Source organism: Lepidochelys olivacea, assembly GCF_965140295.1.
Source record: "Lepidochelys olivacea isolate rLepOli2 genome assembly, chromosome: 6".
NCBI classification, from domain to species: domain Eukaryota; kingdom Metazoa; phylum Chordata; order Testudines; family Cheloniidae; genus Lepidochelys; species Lepidochelys olivacea.
The window spans coordinates 28,343,357-28,366,064 of NC_140416.1; the positions used below are offsets into that span (position 1 = coordinate 28,343,357).

General features: G+C 43.2%; 1 protein-coding gene across 8 annotated transcripts in view; it reads left to right on the plus strand.

Annotated features, from left to right (window-relative positions):
- Window positions 1–275: 275 nt before the first annotated feature.
- The window catches only part of CYP2R1 (cytochrome P450 family 2 subfamily R member 1), a 45,536-nt gene continuing 23,103 nt past the window's right edge, over window positions 276–22,708 (plus strand). The window contains exons 1-3 of one of the 8 annotated variants that reach the window (XM_084630231.1): window positions 386–512; window positions 12,823–12,891; window positions 19,158–19,299. Coding sequence is in view for 3 of the 8 variants with exons in the window: in XM_084630227.1 (XP_084486353.1) it covers window positions 297–512; window positions 19,158–19,299 (358 nt within the window). In the remaining 5 variants the exon portion in view is untranslated. Of the gene's footprint in view, window positions 513–5,204; window positions 5,306–8,226; window positions 8,685–8,754; window positions 9,082–12,822; window positions 12,892–19,157; window positions 19,300–22,708 lie in introns of those variants that run through there. The other 7 variants (XM_084630228.1, XM_084630230.1, XM_084630232.1 and 4 more) reach the window with 7 other exon arrangements.

The following is a 22,708-nucleotide window of genomic DNA, read 5'->3' on the forward strand; positions in this document are numbered from 1 at the left end:
CGGAGTGGGCACTGGGGAGGGGAGGGAGGAGTAATGGCCACTCGCTGAGGAGCCGCAACCGTCCCCTCCAACGGCCGAAATCCCAACGGCCCCACCTGAGAACTTGAGAGGGGGGAGGAGAGGCCGGGAAAGAGCCGACCGCCGGACTGACTCCGCCAATCACATTTGGAGTCTCTTGACTCGCCCGGCCGCCGGCCAATCAGGGCGGTCGAGGGAAGGCAGAGGCCACGTGGCTGTGTGAAGGGGCGGGGGAAGGGGAGTCGGGCGCTGGCGGAGGGCAGCGGCGGAGAGGGGGAATGTGGTCCCGGGGTCAGGTGCTCGCGGCGGTGGGCACTGCCGCGCTCCTGCTCCTCCTCCTCCTCTCGCTGCTGGTGAGGCAGCTGCTCAAGCAGAGGCGGCCGCCCGGTTTCCCGCCGGGGCCCCGGGGGCTGCCCCTCATCGGCAACATCTACTCGCTGGCCGCGGACCAACCGCATGTCTATATGAAGAGGCAGAGCCAAGTCCATGGCCAGGTATTTCAGCATCTCCTTGCCGACTACCAGCCTGGGGAGTGCAGGGGGGAGGGGCAGCAGGGACGATCCCCCACGCCCCAGCCAAGTGCTAGGTGCATTGAGCGGTGCACAAGACGCCACTAGTCACCGTGCAGGACGCCCCATCCCAGGGGCACATCCCTGGTGCCACTAGTCACCGTGCAGGACTCCCCGTCCCAGAGGCAGGTCCATGGCGCTGCTAGTCACCGTGCAGGATGTGCCAGCCCTGGGAGCTGCCATTGCGCTGCTATTCACAGTGCAGGATGCTCTGGCGCAGGGGCACATCTGTGGCACCCCACGAAGGACGCTCCTCCAGTGGGTGTCCAGACATGCACTCTTTGTGACACACAATGGCACTCTGGAAGGTGTCAAGAGCACCACTGTTCAGAGTGCAGGATCAGGAGTGGCCCTAGCTTTTTTGCCAGGCAGGGTGGAAAATGGTAGTGACCAAGTCACAAAAGAAACAAACCCAGCGCCAGCCAATCAGCAGAGGATGGGGGAAAGGCAAGCCAATTAATAGAAATGAAAAAATTTGAGCAGTACAGTGCCAGCTTGAAGTTGGCACCCAGAGTGACCCATTCCTAGAACCTGTGCAGGACATCCCTCCTGGAGATGTTGAGAGTACCACTATTCATGGCTTAGGATGCCCCATTGAGGGGACAGGGTAACTATTGAGGTAACAGTGCCACTATTCAGGTTGTAGAATGCCCTCCTCCCCTGCCTCCCAAGGTATGTCAAGAAAGCCACTATTCCAGGGTCAGGACTCTCCTTTAGTGGTGACAGCACCAGTATTCACAGTGCAGAACACACACAGGGGCTGTCGAAAATGCCACTGTTCACAATTCACAATAAATTAAACAATAAATCACCAGGACCAGATGGTGTTCACTCAAGAGTTCAAATATGAAATTGTAGAACTACTAACTGTGGCACGTAGCCTATCATTTAAATCAGCTTCTGTTCTCGATAACTGGAGGATAGCTAACGTGACACCAATTGTTAAAAAAGGCTCCAGAAACTATCCTGGCAATTACAGGCCAATAAGCCTAATGTCAGTACCAGCCAAATTGGTTGAAACTGTAGTAAAGAACAGCATTATCAGACACATAGACAAACACAATCTGTTGGGGAGGAGTCAACACAGCTTTTGTAAAGAGAAATCATGCCTCACTGATCTATTAGGATTCTCTGAGAGGGTCGACAAGCATGTGGACAAGGATGATCCAGGGGATATAGTGTACTTGGACTTTCAGAAAGCCTTTTTGACTAGGTCCCTCAGCAAAGGCTCTTAAACAAAGTAAGTAGTCACGAGATAAGAGGGAATGTTCTCTGATAGATCTGTAACTGATTAAAAGACAGAAAATAAAGAGTAGGAATAATTGGTCAGTTTTCAGAATGCAGAGAGGTAAATAGCGGTGTCCCCCAGGGATCTGTCCTGGGTCCAGTACTATTCAACGTATTCAGAAATGACCTGGAAAAATGGGTAATGTGAAGTGGCAAAGTTTGCAGAAGATACAAAATTACTCAAGATAGTTAAGTCCAAAGCAGACTGCGAAGAGTTACAGAAGGATCTCACAAAACTAGGTGACTGGGCAAAAAAATGGCATATGAAATTCAATGTTGATAAATGCAAAGTCATGCACATTGGAAAACATAATCCCAACTGTACATACAAAATGATTAGAGCTAATTTATCTGTTACCACTCAAGAAAGATCTGGGAGTCATTGTGAATAGTTCTCTGAAAACATCTGCTCAATGTGCAACAGCCATCAAAAAAGCTAACAATGTTAGGAACCATTAGGAAAGGGATAGATAACGAGACAGAAAATATCAGAATGCCACTGTGTAAATCCATGGTATGCCCATACCTTGCATATTGTGTACAGTTCTGGTCACCCCATCTCATAAAAGAAATACACTGCACCCTCGCTAGAACTTGGGGTTTGGGATCCATGCGCAGTACAGCGTTAACGCGGGGACCGCGTTACCATGGATCCCAATTTAAATTTGGGGTTCATCGCCACGCTTGCACTACATGTGAATCCGCACTATAGCGATGTGCGCTCAAGCAAGGGTCCGCTGTATTAGAATTGGAAAAGGTACAGAGAAGGGCTACATTACTACGTGTATGGAACAGCTTTTGTATGAGGAGAGATTAAAAAGACTGGGACTTGCAGCTTGGAAAAAGAGATGACTAAGAGTGGGTATGATAGAGGTCTATAAAATCGTGACTGATGTGGAGAAAGTAAGTGTTATTTACTCTTTCACATAACACAAACTAGGGGTCACCCAATGAAATTAACAGCAGGTTTAAAACAAACAAATTACTTCTTCACATAATGCACAGTCCACCTGTGGAACTTGTTGCCAGGGGATGTTAGGAAGGCCAAAACTATTTACGGGTTCAAAAAGAACTAGATAAGTTCATGGAGAATAGGTCCATCAATGGCTATTAGCCAAGATGGTCAGGGGTGTCCCTAGCCTCTGATTGCCAGAAGCTGAGAGTGGATGATGGGATGGATCACTTGTTGATTGCCTGTTCTGTTCATTCCCTCTGAAGCATCTGGCATTGGCTACTGTCAGGAGACAGGGTCTTTGGCTAGATGGACCATTGGTCTGATGCAGTACGGTCATTCTTATGTTAATGCACAGATGTCCCTATTCATGGCACAGGATACCTATCCAAATTGTGTCAAGAGCACTGCTATTTATCATATAGGATGTCTTTCCCCAGGTTGTCAAGACCACTGCTATTCATGGTGCAGAACGCCCCTGGGGAGAGTCACAAGCCTCTATAGCAGAGTCACAAGTCTATCCCTGGGGTAGGGAGTGTTGAGGTTACCACTATTCACAGCACAGTAATCAACTTTGCGGTATGTAGGTACCACTGTTACTTATGGCACAGCAAACTTTTTCTATCTCTGGCATTAATACTGTAATCAAACACAGGGCAGCACGCCTTGCTGGGGGCCATCCAGTTCAACAACAAACATGACGTAGCCTGGCTCATGGCTGGGCACTGAAACCACTGCTAAACATGATGCGTACACCACAGTATAGAGTATTGAGACCACGCACCATATTACATGTAACTAAGATGTTTTGATACATGGAATAGAATACCTAAGTGGAGTATGTGGAGACATCCATTATTCACAAGATGGTGCAGCATAACTTTACACAGGACACAGCATGCACTGATGCAAGTGTGAAGACCTTGGCAAAAAATAAGCATAAGGTGACCACGTAGCTCACCATGTAGCTTTAAAACCTTTGCTAAATCTTTTGACACAGTATCAAGACCGTTTCAATATATGTATTCCAGTGAAGTACCATATACCTCTCACCTGTAACTTTGAAACTTTTGCCAGTTATATCATGTGACACCATCTCTCTCGATCTGCAATTTTGAGAACTTTGTATGGTTGCCCCTCCCCTAATCTAGGAATTCCCAAAATAATCGACTATCATGTTATTGAAGGAGATGATTTATTTGCTTACTTAGGCAAATCAAGTCCATTCATATTTTAAAAATTAAGATGAAAAATTACAGAGCAGATAAAGTGAGTCATACATTTATACATATCTTTATATATAATTATTTAAGTAAGGTTATAGTGGGTATTAGCAATGACTTTCCCTCACTACCCCACCATTCCCTTGCCCTGTAACCATGTGACTCTTGTTTTTAAATATGTAATGTATTTCCTGGATGTACTTAACCCTTCCATGTATTTTCTGTGGATCATGTTATTGTTTGCTAAAAATATCGTGATATCTGCCTTACTGTGCAGCTTTGAGACATTTAATAACATCATCAAGACTATTGAATTTACAGGAAAATACTGACTAAAATGAAGGTCACCATCTACCACTGAGACAAGGGGTGCTGGAACAATTTTTATAGTGAGGGTGCTGAGAGCCATTAAACCAAACTGTAAACCCTGTATATAATGGAAACCACTTCAAGCCAGGGGGTGCAGGAGCACCCCCAGTTCCAGCACCTATGACTAAGACACAAGTAATCTTGTTAAGCAGAAAACTAGTTACATATATTACATACATTGGACTTTATTGCACACTTCCAGTGGAAAACTAGTAGGAGAGGATTAAAGAGGGTGAAACCTAAAGATCTCTCCTGAATTGTTCTGTCAGAGGGAAGTCTCTCTCTCATGCTCTGCCAATCATCTGTGTCCTCAGTAGCTCCCTTGTGACAGGGTATACCAAGCATTTGCCAACCACTGCTGGAGGGCCCTCCATCTTTGCACACTGTGCTCTAAGAAGGTGTCCTACTGGAGGGGAAAACAGCAAGTTCAGACCTATAGAGATACCTAGAGAGGCTTCCCATAATCCGCTACAGGCAGAACCAGCGGAAGTTGGTCTTCTGGCACTTAGAAAGGCCGGGGGCAGGCGGAGGCCAATTGGAGCTCTGTGGGCCAGATAAAAAGGGCTGTCTTTGTTTGGGAAGGAAGTCTTTCCCTGCTGTAAACCCAATAACTGGCTCAGTCAGGGGCCTAACCTTGACAACACTGGCCTTGGATTTCTGTAAGAGACTAGTGATTATATTAAGAACTTTAATGCCCAGATGGCTATTCTGAGTTGAGATTTAATTCCTTTCTGTTAACCCTGGAAGGGGTCTGGACTGAGAGCTGGCCTGACCAGAGGGCTAGGACACAGACGCAGCAGACCAATGCGGAACCAGGACTCAGGGCATGTGCCAGAGAGGAAGAGTCCCTGAAATTCTGCATCCTGACATGGAGGGGCATTTTTGTGGTGAGTGCACATTATAATGCATGAAACCAGAAGCAGTGATGGTCCTCAAAGGGGACAATGGAAGATTTGTTAAGGCTTTTTACTTGACAACAGCAAGCGCATGCTGAGGCTCAGTGGCTGTTCCTGGAGGGGCAACAAGAAGCCCAATGGGCAGTCTTGAGCAACATCAACTATAGCAACAACAGCAACAGAGAGTTTCAGGAATCAGTTCTCCAGCGGATAGCCAGCCTAGCCCTGTCTGGAGCAGTATCACTAAGGCCTGGCCTGACCTTGCCAAGTTGGGGCCAGATGATGACCCAAAGGCATACCTGGCCATATTTGAGTGGGTAGCCCAATGGGCTAAGAGTTCTGGGGTGCTTGGCTTTTGCCTTTGTTGTCTGGGGAAGACCAGTCCACCTGCCAGGTCCTCGACAATGAGGCAGCTAAAGACTATGACACCATAATGACTGTCATCAGATGGGTGTATCCCAAAAGACATAACACTGATTCTGGACAGAACCTTTTTCTCTTGCATCATGATCCCACATTATGGCCCAGTGCCTGAGGGATTGGGCTATCCAGTGGCTCCGTCCAGAGACCTGCATTGCACTAGACATTATAGACTCAGCAGTTGTTGAGCAATAACTGACAGTTCTGCCAACTGCAATTCAGACCTGAGTTCACTGGCAAAACCCCAGCTCAATAGCAGTTGCTATCCAGATCACTGCAGATTATCTGGCTAAAGGTTGGCCCAGTAAAACTAATCACTCCAGGCCAGATGGCCCACAGACACAGCCCTAAGATGAGAAAGGCAGTGTGGAGCCCCCAGCAGACTTCAGGAGCAAGTGGAGGCCAGCTAATGGATTCCACAAGGCAACCCAAATTGTTGCAACAAGGGATGTTGACCACATCTCTAGGAGAGGACTACTCAGAGTTGCAATCAAAATCTGGTAATGCAGGCTTTCCTGGCAATCACATTGATTGTGTTTGTTGCGGAAAGCCAGGACCTATCACTCATTCGTGTCCCCTGATGGAATGTGACCTCATGGGCTCTAGAATCGTAGAACTTTGTGGCAGCTCTGATCAAGCAATTGACAAGCATATATAGTCGCAGTACAACTTGGCAGGCAAACAGCATTGGGCTTAATGGACCCAGGGTTTTCCAAGTCTTTAGTCTTGGAAACCCTGTGTGACCCAGAGTTCTCTGATATGAAGATTCGGCGCAGGTTATCTGCGTACATGAGGATATTTGGCTCCTGTGGGGACAAGCTTCTGTCAACCTGCTCGTTGCTTGTGACACTTTATACACTACATCAAGGGGGTTTTTGTCCTTTGAATTATTGTATGACTGACAGTCCCGGGGAATTCTAGTTATCCTTAGAGAAGCTTGGAAAGAATAGCTATCCCACTCCCAAAATGTACTACATGATGTCATGAGGATGTGAGAATGGCTGGGTCTCAAGAGACAATTTGCTCAAGAAGATCTACTGTGAGCCCAGCAAACCCAGGTCTGACTCTACAGTAAAGGTGCTTGAGAGGGTTTATTAGCCCAGGGATCTAGTACTAGTCCCCAATTTGGAAATTAAACTTTTGGTCAAATGGCATGGTCCATACCAGGTCATCTGGCGAGTTGGCAAGGGGGACTATGAGATCAGATTTATCATGTTAATCCGTTAAAACCATGGTGAGCCCAAGAAAACCTATGTATAGATCCCAGGGATCTCCCTGTTCTCCTGTACCACAGGTACAGGCTGCAGTGGGCCCCTTTGATATATCAGTAGCAGCAGATCTTGCCTCACATTTATTCCGGATAGCCAAGAACCTCTTGGAGGACTATTCACTGTTTTCCTCCCTGCCAGGCACTTCCTGGCACACCAAATTCTGACAATCCAAGGGACAAAGCCTGAACATAAACCCATCAAATCTCTAAGAAGCTTCATGGAGTGGTGTAGTGGGAGGTACAGTTAATGCTGGAACTCAGAGTCACTGAGAAGTCCCTGGTGCAGTCCTGTGGTGCTAGTACCTAAGCCAGACAACACTATTTGGTCCTGCACAGATTTCTGTATTCTATCCTAGTTTGATACTTATCCGGTGCCCCAGGTAGATGAGCTCCTTGATCATTTAGGGAAGGTAAGGTATATTATAACCCTATGCTTGACAAAAGGATATTGGCAAATACCTCTTACACTAGATTTGAGGGAAAAAGCAGTGTTTGCCATGCCTTTGAGGCTTTTTCAGTTCACCACCATGTCCTTTGGTTTGCATGGGGCCCCAGCCACACATGGACCATGTGGTTTGCCACCAGTTTGCAGCAGTATACCTTGGCAATGTGGTTGTTTTCAGCACAGACTGATGGTCACACTTGGTCCATGTAGCATCTGTACTAGTCGCTGGGGGAGGCTGGACTCACAGCAAACCCCCAAAATACAAATTTGGCATGCAAGAAACTAAATATCTTGTATAGCTAATGAGAAATGGCTGAACCCATTCCCTTGAGAACAAGATAGAAGCCTTGAAGAAAACCCTGGTCCCCAAGAACAAGAAGCAAGTGTGGGGGTTACTAGGACAGACATGTTATTCACATTGCTTCATTCCACAATTTGCCACCCTAGCAACATCTTTGACTTAACTTACAAAGGCATCCACACCAGTGGTACAGAGGACAAGAGATTGTGAGGAAGTCTTTGAAAAGATAAAGGACATTTTATGGAGGCAACCTATTCTCCAGTACCCAGACTTCTGGCTACCATTTATTCTTCAAACAGATGTGTCAGAAGTTGGCCTAGTAGTAGTATTAGCATACAACTCCCCAAAAGTGTGTCGCAGGGTACACTCACCACTAGTGTCACCTCCCCCGGTCGCTCTGGGAATAGCTCTCAACTGGCGTTGCACTCTCCTCTGCCCGTATCTCTCTCATCATCCTCTCATCCTTCTTGCTCCAGGAACTGCAGCCTCCTTTTTGTGACTCAGCCCTCCAGCCAGGTCACTCCATGGTTCCCCGTTCTGGGAGGTGTAACAAAGTCTTTCCAGAACAAATCATCCCAGGCAGTCCACTGTCCTCTGCACGTTCAGTGCCACGTCACCAATGGCTGGTCGGGGAACCCGGGCTCAGGAATACATATGGTGACTATGTTCCCTTAAAGTGGATGCAAGCGATGAAAGACACCAGTCCACACATCGCAAGATGGTACCTGGCGCTACAGCCCTGTGCATTCCAAATATGCCACCGTCAGGAATACAACATGGAAATACAGATTTCTTTTCACAAGAAGGAACAGGAGATAAGACCTATGGATCCATGTGGGATGAGGTGTACCAAGCATTCGTCGCCCCATGTTGAAGCCCCCAAAGCCTTGGCACACCCCACCATGAGAAGATGTCCCGCTGGAAGGGAAGAGCAGTGAGTTCATACCTCTCGGAGATGACTAAAGAAATCTCTCATGATAGCTGCAGCAGAACCAGTGAGAGTTGCTCTTCCGGCATCTAGAAGGGGCTGAGTGGGCTAGATGAAAAGGGTGGGCTTCTACTAGGGGCCATTTCTGGGTGAAGCCAGGATAGGGAAGGAAGACTCTCCCTGCTGTAACCCAAGTAACCTAACCTTGACAGCACTGGCCTTGGATCTCTATGAAGGACTAGTGTTTATATTATGGACTTAAATGCCTAGGTGTCTATTTTGAGTTGAGATTTTCTGTTATCCCTGGAAGTGGTCTGGACTGAGAGCTAGGCTGGCTGGAGGAACCAGGACTCAGGGGGGTACTGGAGAGGATGAGTCCCTGCAATGCAGTGTCCAGACACAGGTGAGGGGAGTGTTCTGGTGGTGAGGACACACTATAACATCCCTAATTCCCTGACAATATTATTATTTATTATTTGTGTTATCATAGTGCCTAGAATCCCTAGTCATGGACCAGGATCCCATCGTACTAGGTGCTGTACAAACACAGAACAAAAAGACAATCTCCTGCCCCAAGGAGCTTACAATCTGTGCATAACACAAGAGACAACAGATGGAAATATAGACAGAGGGGAGTACAAGTAAACAATGTCAGCATAATGGGCACCGACAGCATTGTCATATATTTTGTAGGCATCATAGCAAAGGAGAGGCTGAGGAGGGATTTGAAGGTGGGTAACGAGGTTGTTTTGTGGATGTGTATGGGGAGCCCTCACAAGCATCTGGGGTAGCATGAAAGAATGTGAAAAGGTTTGGTTTTTTTTTAATTTAGGAAGTGGGCAGTGGAGGCTGGCATTGTGGGTCGAATGGAGGCAAGTACTGACCGCTCAATAGTGAATGAGAGCTATGAGATAGGTATTTAGGAAATTGAGGGAATTGGTCGGTAAGATCCCATTGGATGCAACTCTAAGAGGAAAAACAGTTTGAGAAAGTTGGCAGTTTTTGAAAGAGACTGTCCTGGAGATCTTTAATGATCTGACACTCAAAAAAAAAGAGTCCTACAAAAAGTGGAAACTAGGTCCAATTACAAAGGATGAATATAAACAAACAACACAAGCATGTAGGGACAAAATTAGAAAGGACAGGGCACAAAATGAGATTAAACTAGCTGGAGACATAAAGGGTAACAAGAAAACATTGTACAAATACATTAGAAGCAAGAGGAAGACCAAGGACAGGGTAGGCCCATTATTCAGTGAGGGGGAAAGACAATAACAGAAAAATGTGGAAATGGTAAAAGTGCTAAATGGCTGTTCCAGTTTTCACCAAAAAGATTAGTAGCGATTGGATGTCTAGTGAACACCAATGAAAATGAGGAGGTAGGATCTGAGGCTAAAATAGGGAAAGAGTGAGTTAAAAATTACTTAGACAAATTCTAGTTGGCAGGTCCTGATGAAATACATCCTAGAATACTCAAGGAGCTGACTGAGGAGATATCTGAGCCGCTAGTGATTATCTTCGAAAACTCATGGAGGACTGAAGAGATTTCAGAAGACTGGAAGAGGGCAAATATAGTGCCAATCTATAAAAAGGGGAATAAGGACAACCCGGGGAATAACATACCAGTCAGTTTAACTTCAGTACCTGGAACGATAATGGAGCACATAATCAAGCAATCAATTTGCAACACCTAGAAGATAATAGATTGACAGCGTAACAAGCCTTGTGGATGAGGGGAAGCGGTAGATGTGGTGTATCTTGACTTTACTGGTACTGTCTTGCATGACCTTCTCATAAACAAGCTAGGGAAATGTAGCCCAGATGGAGCTACTATAAGGTGGGTGCATAACTGGTTGGAAAACCATTCCCAGAGAGTAGTTATCAGTGGTTCACAGTTAAGCTGGAAGGGCATACTGAGTGGGATCCCGCAGGGATCGGTCCTGGGTCTGGTTCTGTCCAATATCTTCTTAAGTGATTTAGATAATGGCATAGAAATATACTTACAAAGTATGAGGACAGTACCAAGCTGGGAGTTGTTACAAGTGCTCTGGAGGATAGGATTAAAATTAAAAATAATCTGAACAAACTGGAGAAATGGTCTGATGTAAATAGGATGAAATTCAGTAAGGACAAATGCAAAGTACTCCACTTAAGAAAGAACAATCAATTGCACACATACAAAATGGGAAATTACGGCCTAGGAAAGAGTACTGCGGAAAGGGATCTGGGGGTCATAGTGGACCACAAGCTAAATGTGAGTCAACTGTGTAACACTGTTGCACAAACAGTGCCCATCATTCTGGGATGTATTAGCAGCAGTGTTGTTAAGAAAGACATGAGAAATAGTTGTTCCGCTCTACTTCGCACTGATAAGGCCTCAGCTGGAGTATTGTGTCCAGTTCTGTGCACATTTCAGAAAAGAGGTGGACAAATTGGAGTATGTCTAGAGGAGAGCAACAACAATGATTAAAGGTCTAGAAAACATGACCTATGAGGAAAGATTGAAAAAATTGGGTTTGTTTAGTCTGGAGAAGACAGAGGGGGACATAACAGTTTTCAAGTACATAAAAGGTTGTTACAAGGAGGAGAGTGAAAAATTGTTCTTGTTAACTTCTGAGGATAGTACAAGAAGCAATGGGCTTTAATTGCAGCAAGGGAAGTTTAGGTTGGATATTAGGAAAAACTTTATAACTGTCAGGGTAGTTAAGCACTGGAACAAATTGCTTAGGGAGGTTGTGGAATCTCCATCATTGGATGTTAAGAACAGGTTAGACAAATACCTGTCAGGAGTGGTCTAGTTATTTCTTAGTCCTGCCCTGAGTGCAAGGAACTGGACTAGATGACCTGTTGAGGTCCCTTCCAGTCCTACACTTCTGTGATTCTATGGTGGGAATTGACCGTGAAGGGCCTTGAAAGTGAGTACAAGCAGTTTATGTTTGATACAAGCAGTTTATGTTTGAAGGGGGAGCCAGTGAAAGGATTCAAAGGGTGGGGTGACTTGGCTGAAGTAACAGGTTAGGAAAATGATTTCAGCATTCTGAATGGATATGAGCAGGGCAAAATTGCATTTGCCCAGGCCAGAGAGAAGGATGTTGCCGTAATTGACACCCGAGATGATGAGCATACATGGCTGCAGGTGTGGTGTGTGGATACTCTTTAAAGAGGGAGCCCCATGGCATGGTGTGCAGAAAGTTAATTCAGCTGGGATGACCTATCTGTTGGCCTGCTCACACCCTCAGCGTCCCACTCACTGATCCCCAGACTTAGTAGTGGGGAGAAGGGAGGAGATGTTGCCCCAGAGATAGCTAAGCCACCTTTTCATATGCACAAGTTATAGGGGCACAACAGAGTATATTCTTATTTAAGAGAAGCACATTATAACAAATAGCAGCACTTGAACAGAGTGTCAGTTTCACTGAAGGCATTTTGTTCTAAAACAGTCTTCCATTTGATTGTTTTGGGGTGTTTTTTTCCCCCAACAATGCTTTCTGAACATTCAGATGTGTAGTATCTTAAAAATACATTACACTGAAGCAGACAGTCTGTTAGTTTAATGACATTAAAGCTTTATTTTAATTTTCTCAGTATGTTATTTTAAAAATGTTTAAATGCTAGTAATAAAAGTCTTTTTAACTTTGCATGCTCTGTTGGTATGCTGGCCAATAGAGCACTGGCTGTGGAAACTCTTGCTTAAATAGTAAGAAAGTTGGGTTTCAGAAGCCAGTAACTGTGGACCACAGAATTGGCCCTGGCAAGTTCACCAGGAACTGGGAAGTGTGCAAAGATTTATTTAGTAGTACAAACTTAACTGGAGCTTGACTTTGACACTGAGCACATGTAATTCTCAGATTCAGTCCTTGAGTAGTGATTGCTCTGGACCAGTTACTGAACTCAAAGATGAATAGAAACTTTGGTTTGTCATATGGTTTATTGGTTAGGAGAAATCAGAACTTTTCAATTATATAAAAATAAGGTAAAAGTAATTATATTTTTCAGTTTTGTGTACTCTCTAGCATTTTATGCCTGTGGGGATAAAGGACATATGTTCCAGTTTCATCAATCTTGTATTTTCTCACTTGGCAAATGTTGATTGTCTTGCATTTTTTTAAAAACTGAAATTAATATTTCTTTTTTGGTAACACAGGTGAGGTACTAATAGAGATTGAGATGTCAGCAGAAATAGTGCTGGAACAAATTGATAATTTAAAAAGCGGTAAGTCCCTAGGCCCAGAGGTTATACATCCAAGAGGTCTGAGGGGACTTAAGAATGAAGTGGTCCAGCTGCTAGCAAAAATATGCAACCTGTCATTAAAAACAGCTAATGTATCAGAGGACTAGAGGGTAGCAAATATTCCACCTATATTTAGAACATAAGAATGGCCCTACTGGGTCAGACCAGAGGTCCATGTACCCAGTATACTGTCTTCTGACAGTGGCCAGTGCCAGGTGTCCCAGAGGGAATGAACAAAACAGGTAATCATCAAGTGATCCGTCCCCAGTCGCTCATTCCCAGCTTCTGGCAAACAGAGGCTAGGGACACCATTCCTGCCCATCCTGGCTAATAGCCATTGATGGACCTATCCTCCATGAATTTATCTAGTTCTTTTGAACCCTGTTATGCTCTTGGCCTTCACATCCTCTGGCAAGGAGTTCCGCAGGTTGACTGTGCATTGTGTGAAGAAATGCTTCCTTTCATTTGTTTTAAATCTGCTGCTTATTAATTTCATTTGGTGACCCCTAGGTCTTGTGTTATAAGAAGTAGTAAACAACACTTCCTTATCTACTTTCTCTACACCAGTCATGATTTTATAGACTTTAATCATATCTCCCCTTAGTCATCTCTTTTCTAAGCTGAAAAGTCCCAGTCTTATTAATCTCTCCTCATACGGTAACCATTCCATATCCCTAATCATTTTTGTTTCCCTTTTCTGAACCTTTCCCAATTCCAGTATATCTTTTTTGAGATGGGGCGACAACATCTGCACACAGTATTCAAGATGTGGGCGTACCATGGATTTATATAGGGGCAACATGATATTTTCTGTCCTATTATCTATCCCTTTCTTAATTATTCCCAGCATTCTGTTTGCTTTTTTGACTGCTGCTGCACATTGAGTGGATCTTTTAAGAGAACTGCCCACAAGGACTCCAAGATCTTTCCTGAATGGTAACAGCTAATTTAGACCCCATCATTTTACATGTATAGTTGGGATTATGCTTTCCAATGTGCATTACTTTAGCACATGAAACTCAATGCTGATAAATGCATTTTGTTGCCCAGTCACCCAATTTTGAGAGATCCTTTTGTAGCTCTTCGCAGTCTGCCTGGGTCTTAACTATATTTAGTAATTTTGTATCATCTGCAAATTTTGCCACCTCACTGTTTACCCCTTTTTTCCAGATCATTTATGAATATGTTGAATAGGACTGGTCCCAGAACAGACTCCTGTGGGATACCACTATTTACCTCTCTCCATTCTGAAAACTGACCATTTATACCTACCCTTTGTTTCCTATCTTTTAACCAGTTACCAATCTATGAGAGCGCCTTCCCTCTTATCCTGTGGCAGCTTACTTTGCATAGGAGCCTTTGGTGAGGGACCTTGTAAAAAGCTTTCTGAAAATCTAAGTACACTGTATCCACTGGATCCCCTTGGCCTACATGCGTGTTGACCCCCACAAAGAATTCAAGTAGATTGGGGAGGCATGATTTCCCTTTACTAAAACCATGTTGACTCTTTCTCAACAAATTATGTTCATCTGTATGTCTTTATTGTTCTTTATTGTAGTTCTTTATTATAGTTTCAACCAGTTTGCCCGGTACTGAAGTTAGGTTTACAGGCCTGTAATTGCCGGGATCATATCTGGAGCCCTTTTTAAAAATTGGCATCATATTAGCTATCCTTCAGTCATCTGGTAGAGAAGCTGATTTAAGTGATAGGTTACAGACTACAGTTAGTAGTTCTGTAATTTCACATTTGAGTTCCTTCAGAACTCTTGGGTGAATACCATCTGGTCCTGGTGACTTACTGCTGTTTAATTTATCAATTTGTTCCAAAACTTCCTCTAATGATACCTGAATCTGGGACAGTTCCTCAGATCTGTCACCTAAAAAGAATGGCTCAGGTTTGGGAATCTCCCTCACATCCTCAGCCATGAAGACCGATGCGAAGAATTCATTTAGTTTCTCTGCAATGGCCTTATTGTTCTTGAGTGCTCCTTTAGCACCTCGATTGTCCAGTAGCAGCCTCACTGGTTGTTTAGCAGGCTTCCTGCTTCTGATGTATTTAAAAATTCTTTTGCTGTTACTTTTTGAGTCTTTGGCTAACTGTTTCTCAAATTCTTTTTTGACTTTCCTAATTGTATTTTTACACTTTATTTGCCAGTGTTTATGCTCGTTTCTATTTTCCTCCCTAGAATTTAACTTCCACTTTTTAAAGGATGTCTTTTTGCCTCTCACTGCTTCTTTTACTTTGTTGTTTAGCCATGGTGGCTCTTTTTTGGGTCTCTTACTATGTTTTTTAATTTGGGGAATATATTTAAGTTGAGCTTCTATTATGGTGTCTTTAAAAAGTTTCCACTTAACTTACAGAGATTCCACTTTTGGCATTGTACCCTTTAATTTCTGTTTAACTAACCACCTCATTTTTGTGTAGTTCCCCTTTCTGTAATTAAATGCTACAGTGTTGGGCTACTGTGGTGTTTTTCCTGCCACATGGATATTAAATTTAATTATATTATGGTCACTATTACCAATCGGTCCAACTATATTCACCTCTTGGACCAGATCCTGTGCTCCACTTAGAACTAAATCAAGAATTGCCTCTCCTCTGGAGGGTCCCAGGACCAGCTGCTCCAAGAAACAGTCATGAAAGGTGTCAAGAATCTTTATCTCTGCATCCCGTCCTAAGGTGACATGTACCCAGTCAATATGGGGATAATTGAAATCCCCCATTAGTATTATTGAGTTTTTTATTTTAATAGCCTCTCTAATCTCCCTGAGCATTTCACAGTCACTATCACGATCCTGGTCAGGTGGTTAGTAATATATCCCTATGGCTATATTCTTATTATTAGAACATGGAATTTCCATCTGTAGAGATTCTATGGTACAGTTTGATTCATTTATGGTTTTTACTTCATTTGATTTTACGCTTTCTTTCACATATAATGCCACTCCCTCTCCAGCACAACCTGTTATGTCCTTCCGATATATTTTGTACGTTGGTATTACTGTATCCCACTGATTATCCTCATTCCACCAAGTTTCTGTGATGCCTGTTATATTAATATCCTCATTTAATACAAGGCACTCTAGTTCACCATTTTATTATTTAGACTTCTAGCATTGGTATATAAGCACTTTAAGAACTTGTCTCCTTTTAGCTGTCTGCCATTACACAATGTAATTGAATGGGTCTCTTTTTTATTTGACTGTTTCTGATCAGACCCTACCTGGTTTTTATCATTTTCCATCCTCTGGTCCTCACTAGGGCACAGAGATTCTCTATTAATAGATCCTCCCCTAAGGGATGTTCAAATCATGTGCTCCTCCACACCTCTCAGCTTAACCCCAGTCCTTAGTTTAAAAACTGCTCTACGACCTTTTTAATGTTAAGTGCCCGCAATCTGGTTCCATTTTGGTTTAGGTGGAGCCCATCCTTCCTGTATAGGCTCCCCCCTTCCCAAAAGTTTCCCCAGTTCCTAATAAATCTAAACCCCTCCTCCCTACACCATCGTCTCATCCCTGCATTGAGACCTTGCAGTTTTGCCTGTCTGTCTGGCCCTGCATGTGGAACTGGGAGCATCTCAGAGAATGCTACCATGGAGGTCCTGGACTTCAATCTCTTACCTAGCAGGGGTAGAAATGGGTTCTAGTAGTGATCCAGGGAATTACAGACTAGTAAACCTATGTCTATTCCTAGTAAATAGGTCAAGACAATAATTAATATTTAATAATGTGTGGAAGATTGTGGTTCGATAGGGTCCAACAAGCATGACGGTTTCTCAAGGAGAATTATGCCTTTTATAATTGAATATCACTATAGTAATGGATAAAGAAGAACTGGCTGACAATTTAGGCTTTCAAAAGACCTATGACAAGTTTCTTTATTGAGAGACTACTAAAGAAACTAAGTAGTCATGGGGTGAGAGGCAAAGTATTGTCAATTAAAATCAGGCTAGGAGACAGAAAGCAAAGAGTAGGAATAAATGGTTAATTTTCCATAATGGCAAAATGTTATGGTTGCCTTATCTGCTGTCAGAAAAGCAAACCAAATTTAAGGAATAAGAAATGGGATGGAAAATAATATGAAAAATATTATGTCACTATATAGATCAATAATTTGCCTTTGCCTGGAATACCGTATGCAGTACTGGTCAATTTATCTCAGAAAGGATTTTGCAAAATTGTGGGGGACTCGGAGAAGGGTAATGATGATGATTAGGGGCCTAGAAAAACTCTTTTGAAGAGAGATTGAAAAGTCTGGGATTGTATACTTTAGAAAGAAAATAAGTAAGTGGGAACAAGGTAAAAGTATGCACAATGATGAATGGTATAGAGAAAGTAAATTAAGAGTTTCTGTTCCCCGTCTCATAAAAGAAAAACAAGGGGGACAGCCAAAGAAATTGAAAGGCCGCAAATTCAAAACTGATAAAAGGAAATACTGTTTCACACTAAGCATAATTAGATTTTGAAACTTTTTGCCACAGGTTGTAATGGAGGCCAAGAGCTCAGCAAGTTTCAAAGTGGGATTGGACAGTCATATGACAGTCATTGGGCCCTACCAAATTCATGGCCATGAAAAAAGAGTCACAGAGTGTGAAATCTGGTCTCCCCCTGTGAAATCTTGTCTTTTATGTGATTTTATCCTATAGTATACAAATTTCAAAGGGGAAGAACAGCATTTCTCAAATTGGGTGTGTTGACCCAAAAAAGGGAGTTGCAGGGGGGTTGCAGTATTGCCACCCTTATTTCTGTGCTGCCTTCGGAGTGAGGTGGCCAGAGAGCAGTGGCTGTTGGCTGCCCAGCTCTGAAGGCAGCACCCCGCCAACAGCAGCGCAGAAGTAAGGATGGCAATACCATACCATGCCGCCCTTACTTCTGCGCTGCTGCCTGCAGAGTTGGGCAGCCAGAGAGTGGCAGCTGCTTACTGAGGGCTCAGCTCTGTGGGCAGCAGTGCAAAAGTAAGGATGGCAATACCATACCATACCATCCTTCTGTGCTGCTGCTGGCGGTGGCTCTGCCTTCAGAGCTGGGCTCCCGGCCAGCAGCCGCCGCTCTCCAGCTACCCAGTTCTGAACGCAGTGCTGCCGCCAGCAGCAGTGCAGAAGTAAGGGTAACAGTACCGCAACCCCCTACAATAACCTTGCAACCCCTCTTTTTGGGTCAGGACCCCTACAGTTACAACACCATGACATTTCAGATTTAAATAGCTGAAATTGTGAAATTCACAGTTTTTAAAAAAATCTTATGACCGTGAAATTGACCAAAATGGACTGTGAATTTGGTAGGGCCCTAGTCATATGGGTAATAAGAATATCCAGTTATAATACTAAAAAAAGGTTTGAAAGTAATATAAAACCTCATGCTTAGGGGTTAAACTAATCTTTATTAGCTGTTAGGACAAGACATTAGTTGGGGGCAGATTATCCCATATCTGCCTTCAACAGGGTTTATTGCATGTTCCTCTAAAGCATCTAGGCCACTTCTGGAGACAGGTACAGGACTAGATGGACCATGCTATCGTTTGTTGGCTGTCGTCATGGGGGTATCATCATTTGATGATTCTTTAGTGGCCTATGTGAAATGAGTTGGTGGCCAATTTCAGAGATAAGAAATGGGTCTAGATGGACCATCTCATAATTTGATGGATGTCATGCTGGCACAACTGTTGTGGCTGTCATCATTTGATGGCTTTTTGGTGGTCAGTGTGGAATGAGCTAGTGGTTTCAGTCCACTACTAGGGTACAGGTGTCCATAGCCAAACTCTTCTAACACTGTTGAAACTGTGAGAGAGACGTGGGGTTACATAGGCATGGTGATGAAACTTTCTTCTCACTTGGTCCCTGCAAATCAGAATAGGAGATAGTTTCGTGAAGCTTGCATGGCACAACTATTCTGTGGATAAAGAATACTCATAATAAACAGAGGACTTCATAGAACTGTCAATTCAATATCTTTCTATTGCAGGAGTGTTCAAAAGCCTCAGACAGAATTTGGGCTGAATTGTAGTTGGCACTGTTCAAAAAATACATAGAGACATGGTCCCAGCCTTAAAGATTTTACAATCTAAAGTTTATGGAGAAAAGATTATTCTGAACAATGTTTATACTTGCAATCTGGAAACAGCTTATGAAATATTTATGGTAGTGATGCTTAGTTCTAATTTTTCCAGTATTGTCTCCATTACTTATTCTTGAAAATGACTTGCAGTTTAATTTTACAAGTGCACTTTTGTTCATTTGTTCTTTTCAAAGATTTTCAGTCTTGATCTTGGAGGTATATCTGCTATTGTACTGAATGGTTATGATGCCGTAAAAGAATGCCTGGTTCATCAAAGTGAAGTTTTTGCAGACAGACCATCTCTTCCTTTGTTCAAGAAGTTGACAAATATGGGAGGTATGTGCTGCTGTCATGAAAGAGAAGATATTTTCTTATTACATTGGATACTTGCTTTAGATTACTTTCCCAATCTTTTCATCTCCTATTCCAGAATATTTGACACTTTTCTAAAGATAGTGTCTGGGAAAGAGTCCCATACTTGGGCTGTGGGCCTGAGTAAGGGAAGTAGAATTCTTTAAGCTCTAAAGTTAATGTTCCTATAGTCTGTGGTAGCAGGTTGCAGCATGAGTCCCCTCCCTCCTCACTGGTGATCACACACCACCCAGGGCACTGTTGACTTTGGAACTTTTCAGTCACTTTTTTGACAATGGTCAGGGAAAGAAGTCTATGCAGAAGCTACACTTCTTCATCTGCCACTTCAAGTCTTCCAGTTGCTCAGTGTTGATCTTGTTTGAATATCTTTTGCTATTGTGTTCATTCCTGCCTCCCATGCAGGTCTAGCCCTTTTTGTGTGTTAATTTGTTTTCTATGAGTTTTTCATCAATGTGGATCCGGGATGATCAATAGGAAGGTGGTCTCACGCTGCCATAACCAAAAAAAAAAAAAATTATTAGACCTCACAGTCCAGGAGAATGAATTATTCTACATTTTACAAGAAATCGCATTTCACTGAATTGAGTTGGAATGCTGATTGCCAGTGTCTTGGACTCAGGAATATTTTCCCTCAGGCTTTAATTACTCAAGTCCAGCTAGCTCTCTTAACGTAGATTGCTTCTCTCTTCCCCATTTTCTCTTCTATACTACTTTCTGGTCACTGGACTGGGTAATTTTGCCATTCCTCCCTTCCCCCATTCCAGGTGAACTGGGGGCAAACATTAACTAACATATTTAAGTAGTAAGAAGAGTAACTAAACCAGATTTTGTGTGCACACATCATATATATGCATTCTTGCAAAATAAAGACTAAAATTCCTAGAATGCAGAGCTTTGCTTCTCTTTGGATGAGTGGGCTTTTGTTCCATCTCAGCTGTGAAGAAGGCAGTATGATGCCAATAAATTTTACTTTTCATTTGAGATATAGTTAGACCTTGCATTAAAATCTTCATGGCTGTAGACTATTTTGACTCTCATTCAGAGCTCTGTTGCTATCCTTCCCAACTCAAGCAGAATCAAAAAATCTTCTCATGCTTTGTCATTCAAAATATAATTTTGTTATAAGTTTGCTCATTAATTTTTCCTGGGCCTATGCCAAACCTAGACGCATTAAAGAAATGAACTGATCTTTTTGAGAAAGACAAAGGCAGAATTTTGAAACTCTTAATTCACCTTTTAAATTCATGTAGAATCAATTTCCCAATATAATAATTGAGGTAAAAGACAAATAGGGTCTTTTAAACCTTTAGGCTCCTTGAGTTGTCCACAATTGAAGTGTTTTGACTATGGACCCTCTCTGTGTAATGGTGAAGAAGTAATAGTCTAGATTAATTTTTGGATGTAGGATCTGGACTCTGTGATCCAGCAACAGAAAATCCACCAGAAGCAGTGATGTAGTGGTACAAACCACCCTTGAATCTCACTCCACCCAGAGGTTATGAGTGTCAAGTTGGCAAAACTGGCCCAGACTAGCCAGGAGATGTGCTGATTTAGCAGCTCTCCTGGGGCAGCCTTCACTGCTGGGAATCCTATGAAGCTCAGCTGGAATTTAAAGTTGTTCTTCCCTGAGGGAATTCTCACAAGGTAAATACCTCGTTGTGGCAACTGGCCTTGTAAGCATGGCTGTGTACATATTTTGCAACTGACATAGATAAAACAGGAGAAAAGGGAGCAGTTGTCAAATATGAGACATCATACAGACTTCACCACCTTTAGTTCCAAGTGCAAACCATGACTTCGTTTTGCTAATATAAACACAGAGTTTACATATAATATATTAAAATTATTTATTAAAAACCCACACAATTTCTCCTTCGAGAGAGGGAGAGAGAAAGAAGGAACTACATGGAACAAACACTCGTCAGGTTGCTCAGAGCACTTCAGTGATTACTATGTTGATGAGGGACATCAAATAATCTGTATAGAATAGAATCCACAACAGTATGGGGGTTTGTTTTTTCCCAAGTATTGCACAGCTAAATCGTGGACATGGACATAAACATGAGCATCTGAAAAATGGAAGCCTATACAGAAGTTAGAATTCACTTAACTATAGAAATCACTACAGACTACCACTATAGTACTGGTTTCAGAGTAGCAGCCGTGTTAGTCTGTATCCATAAAAAGAAAAGGAGGACTTGTGGCACCTTAGAGACTAACCAATTTATTAGAACATAAGCTTTCGTGAGCTTTTCCACTCTATGCATCCGAGGAAGTGAGCTGTAGCTCACGAAAGCTCATGCTCTAATAAATTGGTTAGTCTCTAAGGTGCCACAAGTCCTCCTTTTCTTTTCTTTTCAATATAGTACTGTGGCTTCAACATTTTGTCATATGAGTTCACTTTGGTTATTTTTTTTTTTTTGTTATTCATTGTCAGTCTAAAATTCAGTATAAAAACAACATTAGTACATTTTTTTAAATGTCTAACCCAGAGGTGCCCAAATATTTCCTGTTGCACACACCACCCCTTACCAGGAATGGAATCTATCCGCATCCTCCCTCCATTACTGCACAGGTGGCTCAGCAGAAGAGCTTGGGCTAATGGCAGAGCTGGAGGCAGAACTGGGGATGGGGGAGAAGCTGGGGCTAGAGGCAGAGCTGACCTAGGGAGGGAGAGAGAATGAGGGCAGAACTGGGCATGGGGCAGAGTGGAACTGGGGCTGGAGCAGAGCTGCAGCTGGGGCCAGAGCAGGGGACAAAGTGGTGCTGCGACTGTGGGCAGCGTGGTGCTTCTTCTGTACTCCCTGTGGGGCTAACCTGGGCCCTGCCAGGTGCCCTCCCTACCCTCGAATGTTCCTCCATGCCCCCCTCGGGGGGTATGCCCCACAGTTTGGGGACCACTGGTTTAACCTATTGAACTGCCTAGAAGTATAATAAAATGAAGTTGTCACATAATAACCTTACCATTAAAGCAATATTTCTTGTCCCATCAACTGACTACCTCCTAGATACCCAAGAGAAAAGATGGGCTTTGTAGTGAACACAAAGGGTTAACAATACACACTGGTGGACCAAGCAGTACAAGTAAGGTCTCTTCTTGGAGAATGCCCTGCCATCAGTTTCTCATTTAAACTGAGGGATCTCTGACTTGCGTGTCTTCTCTGATAGCTAGTATAGCAGTATCACACACAGAGAGAAGCAGTCTCACAAGTAACTGGGTTTCAAACCATGCAGGACTCTAAAAACTAACAGTTTGAACTAAACCTGAAAATGTATTATTAGGTGTGCAGATTATTGGGAACTGGGAAACACAGACTCTGAGAGAAGCAGTGTGGAACACAAAACTCCGTATCAGAAGAAATCAGTTGGTGAA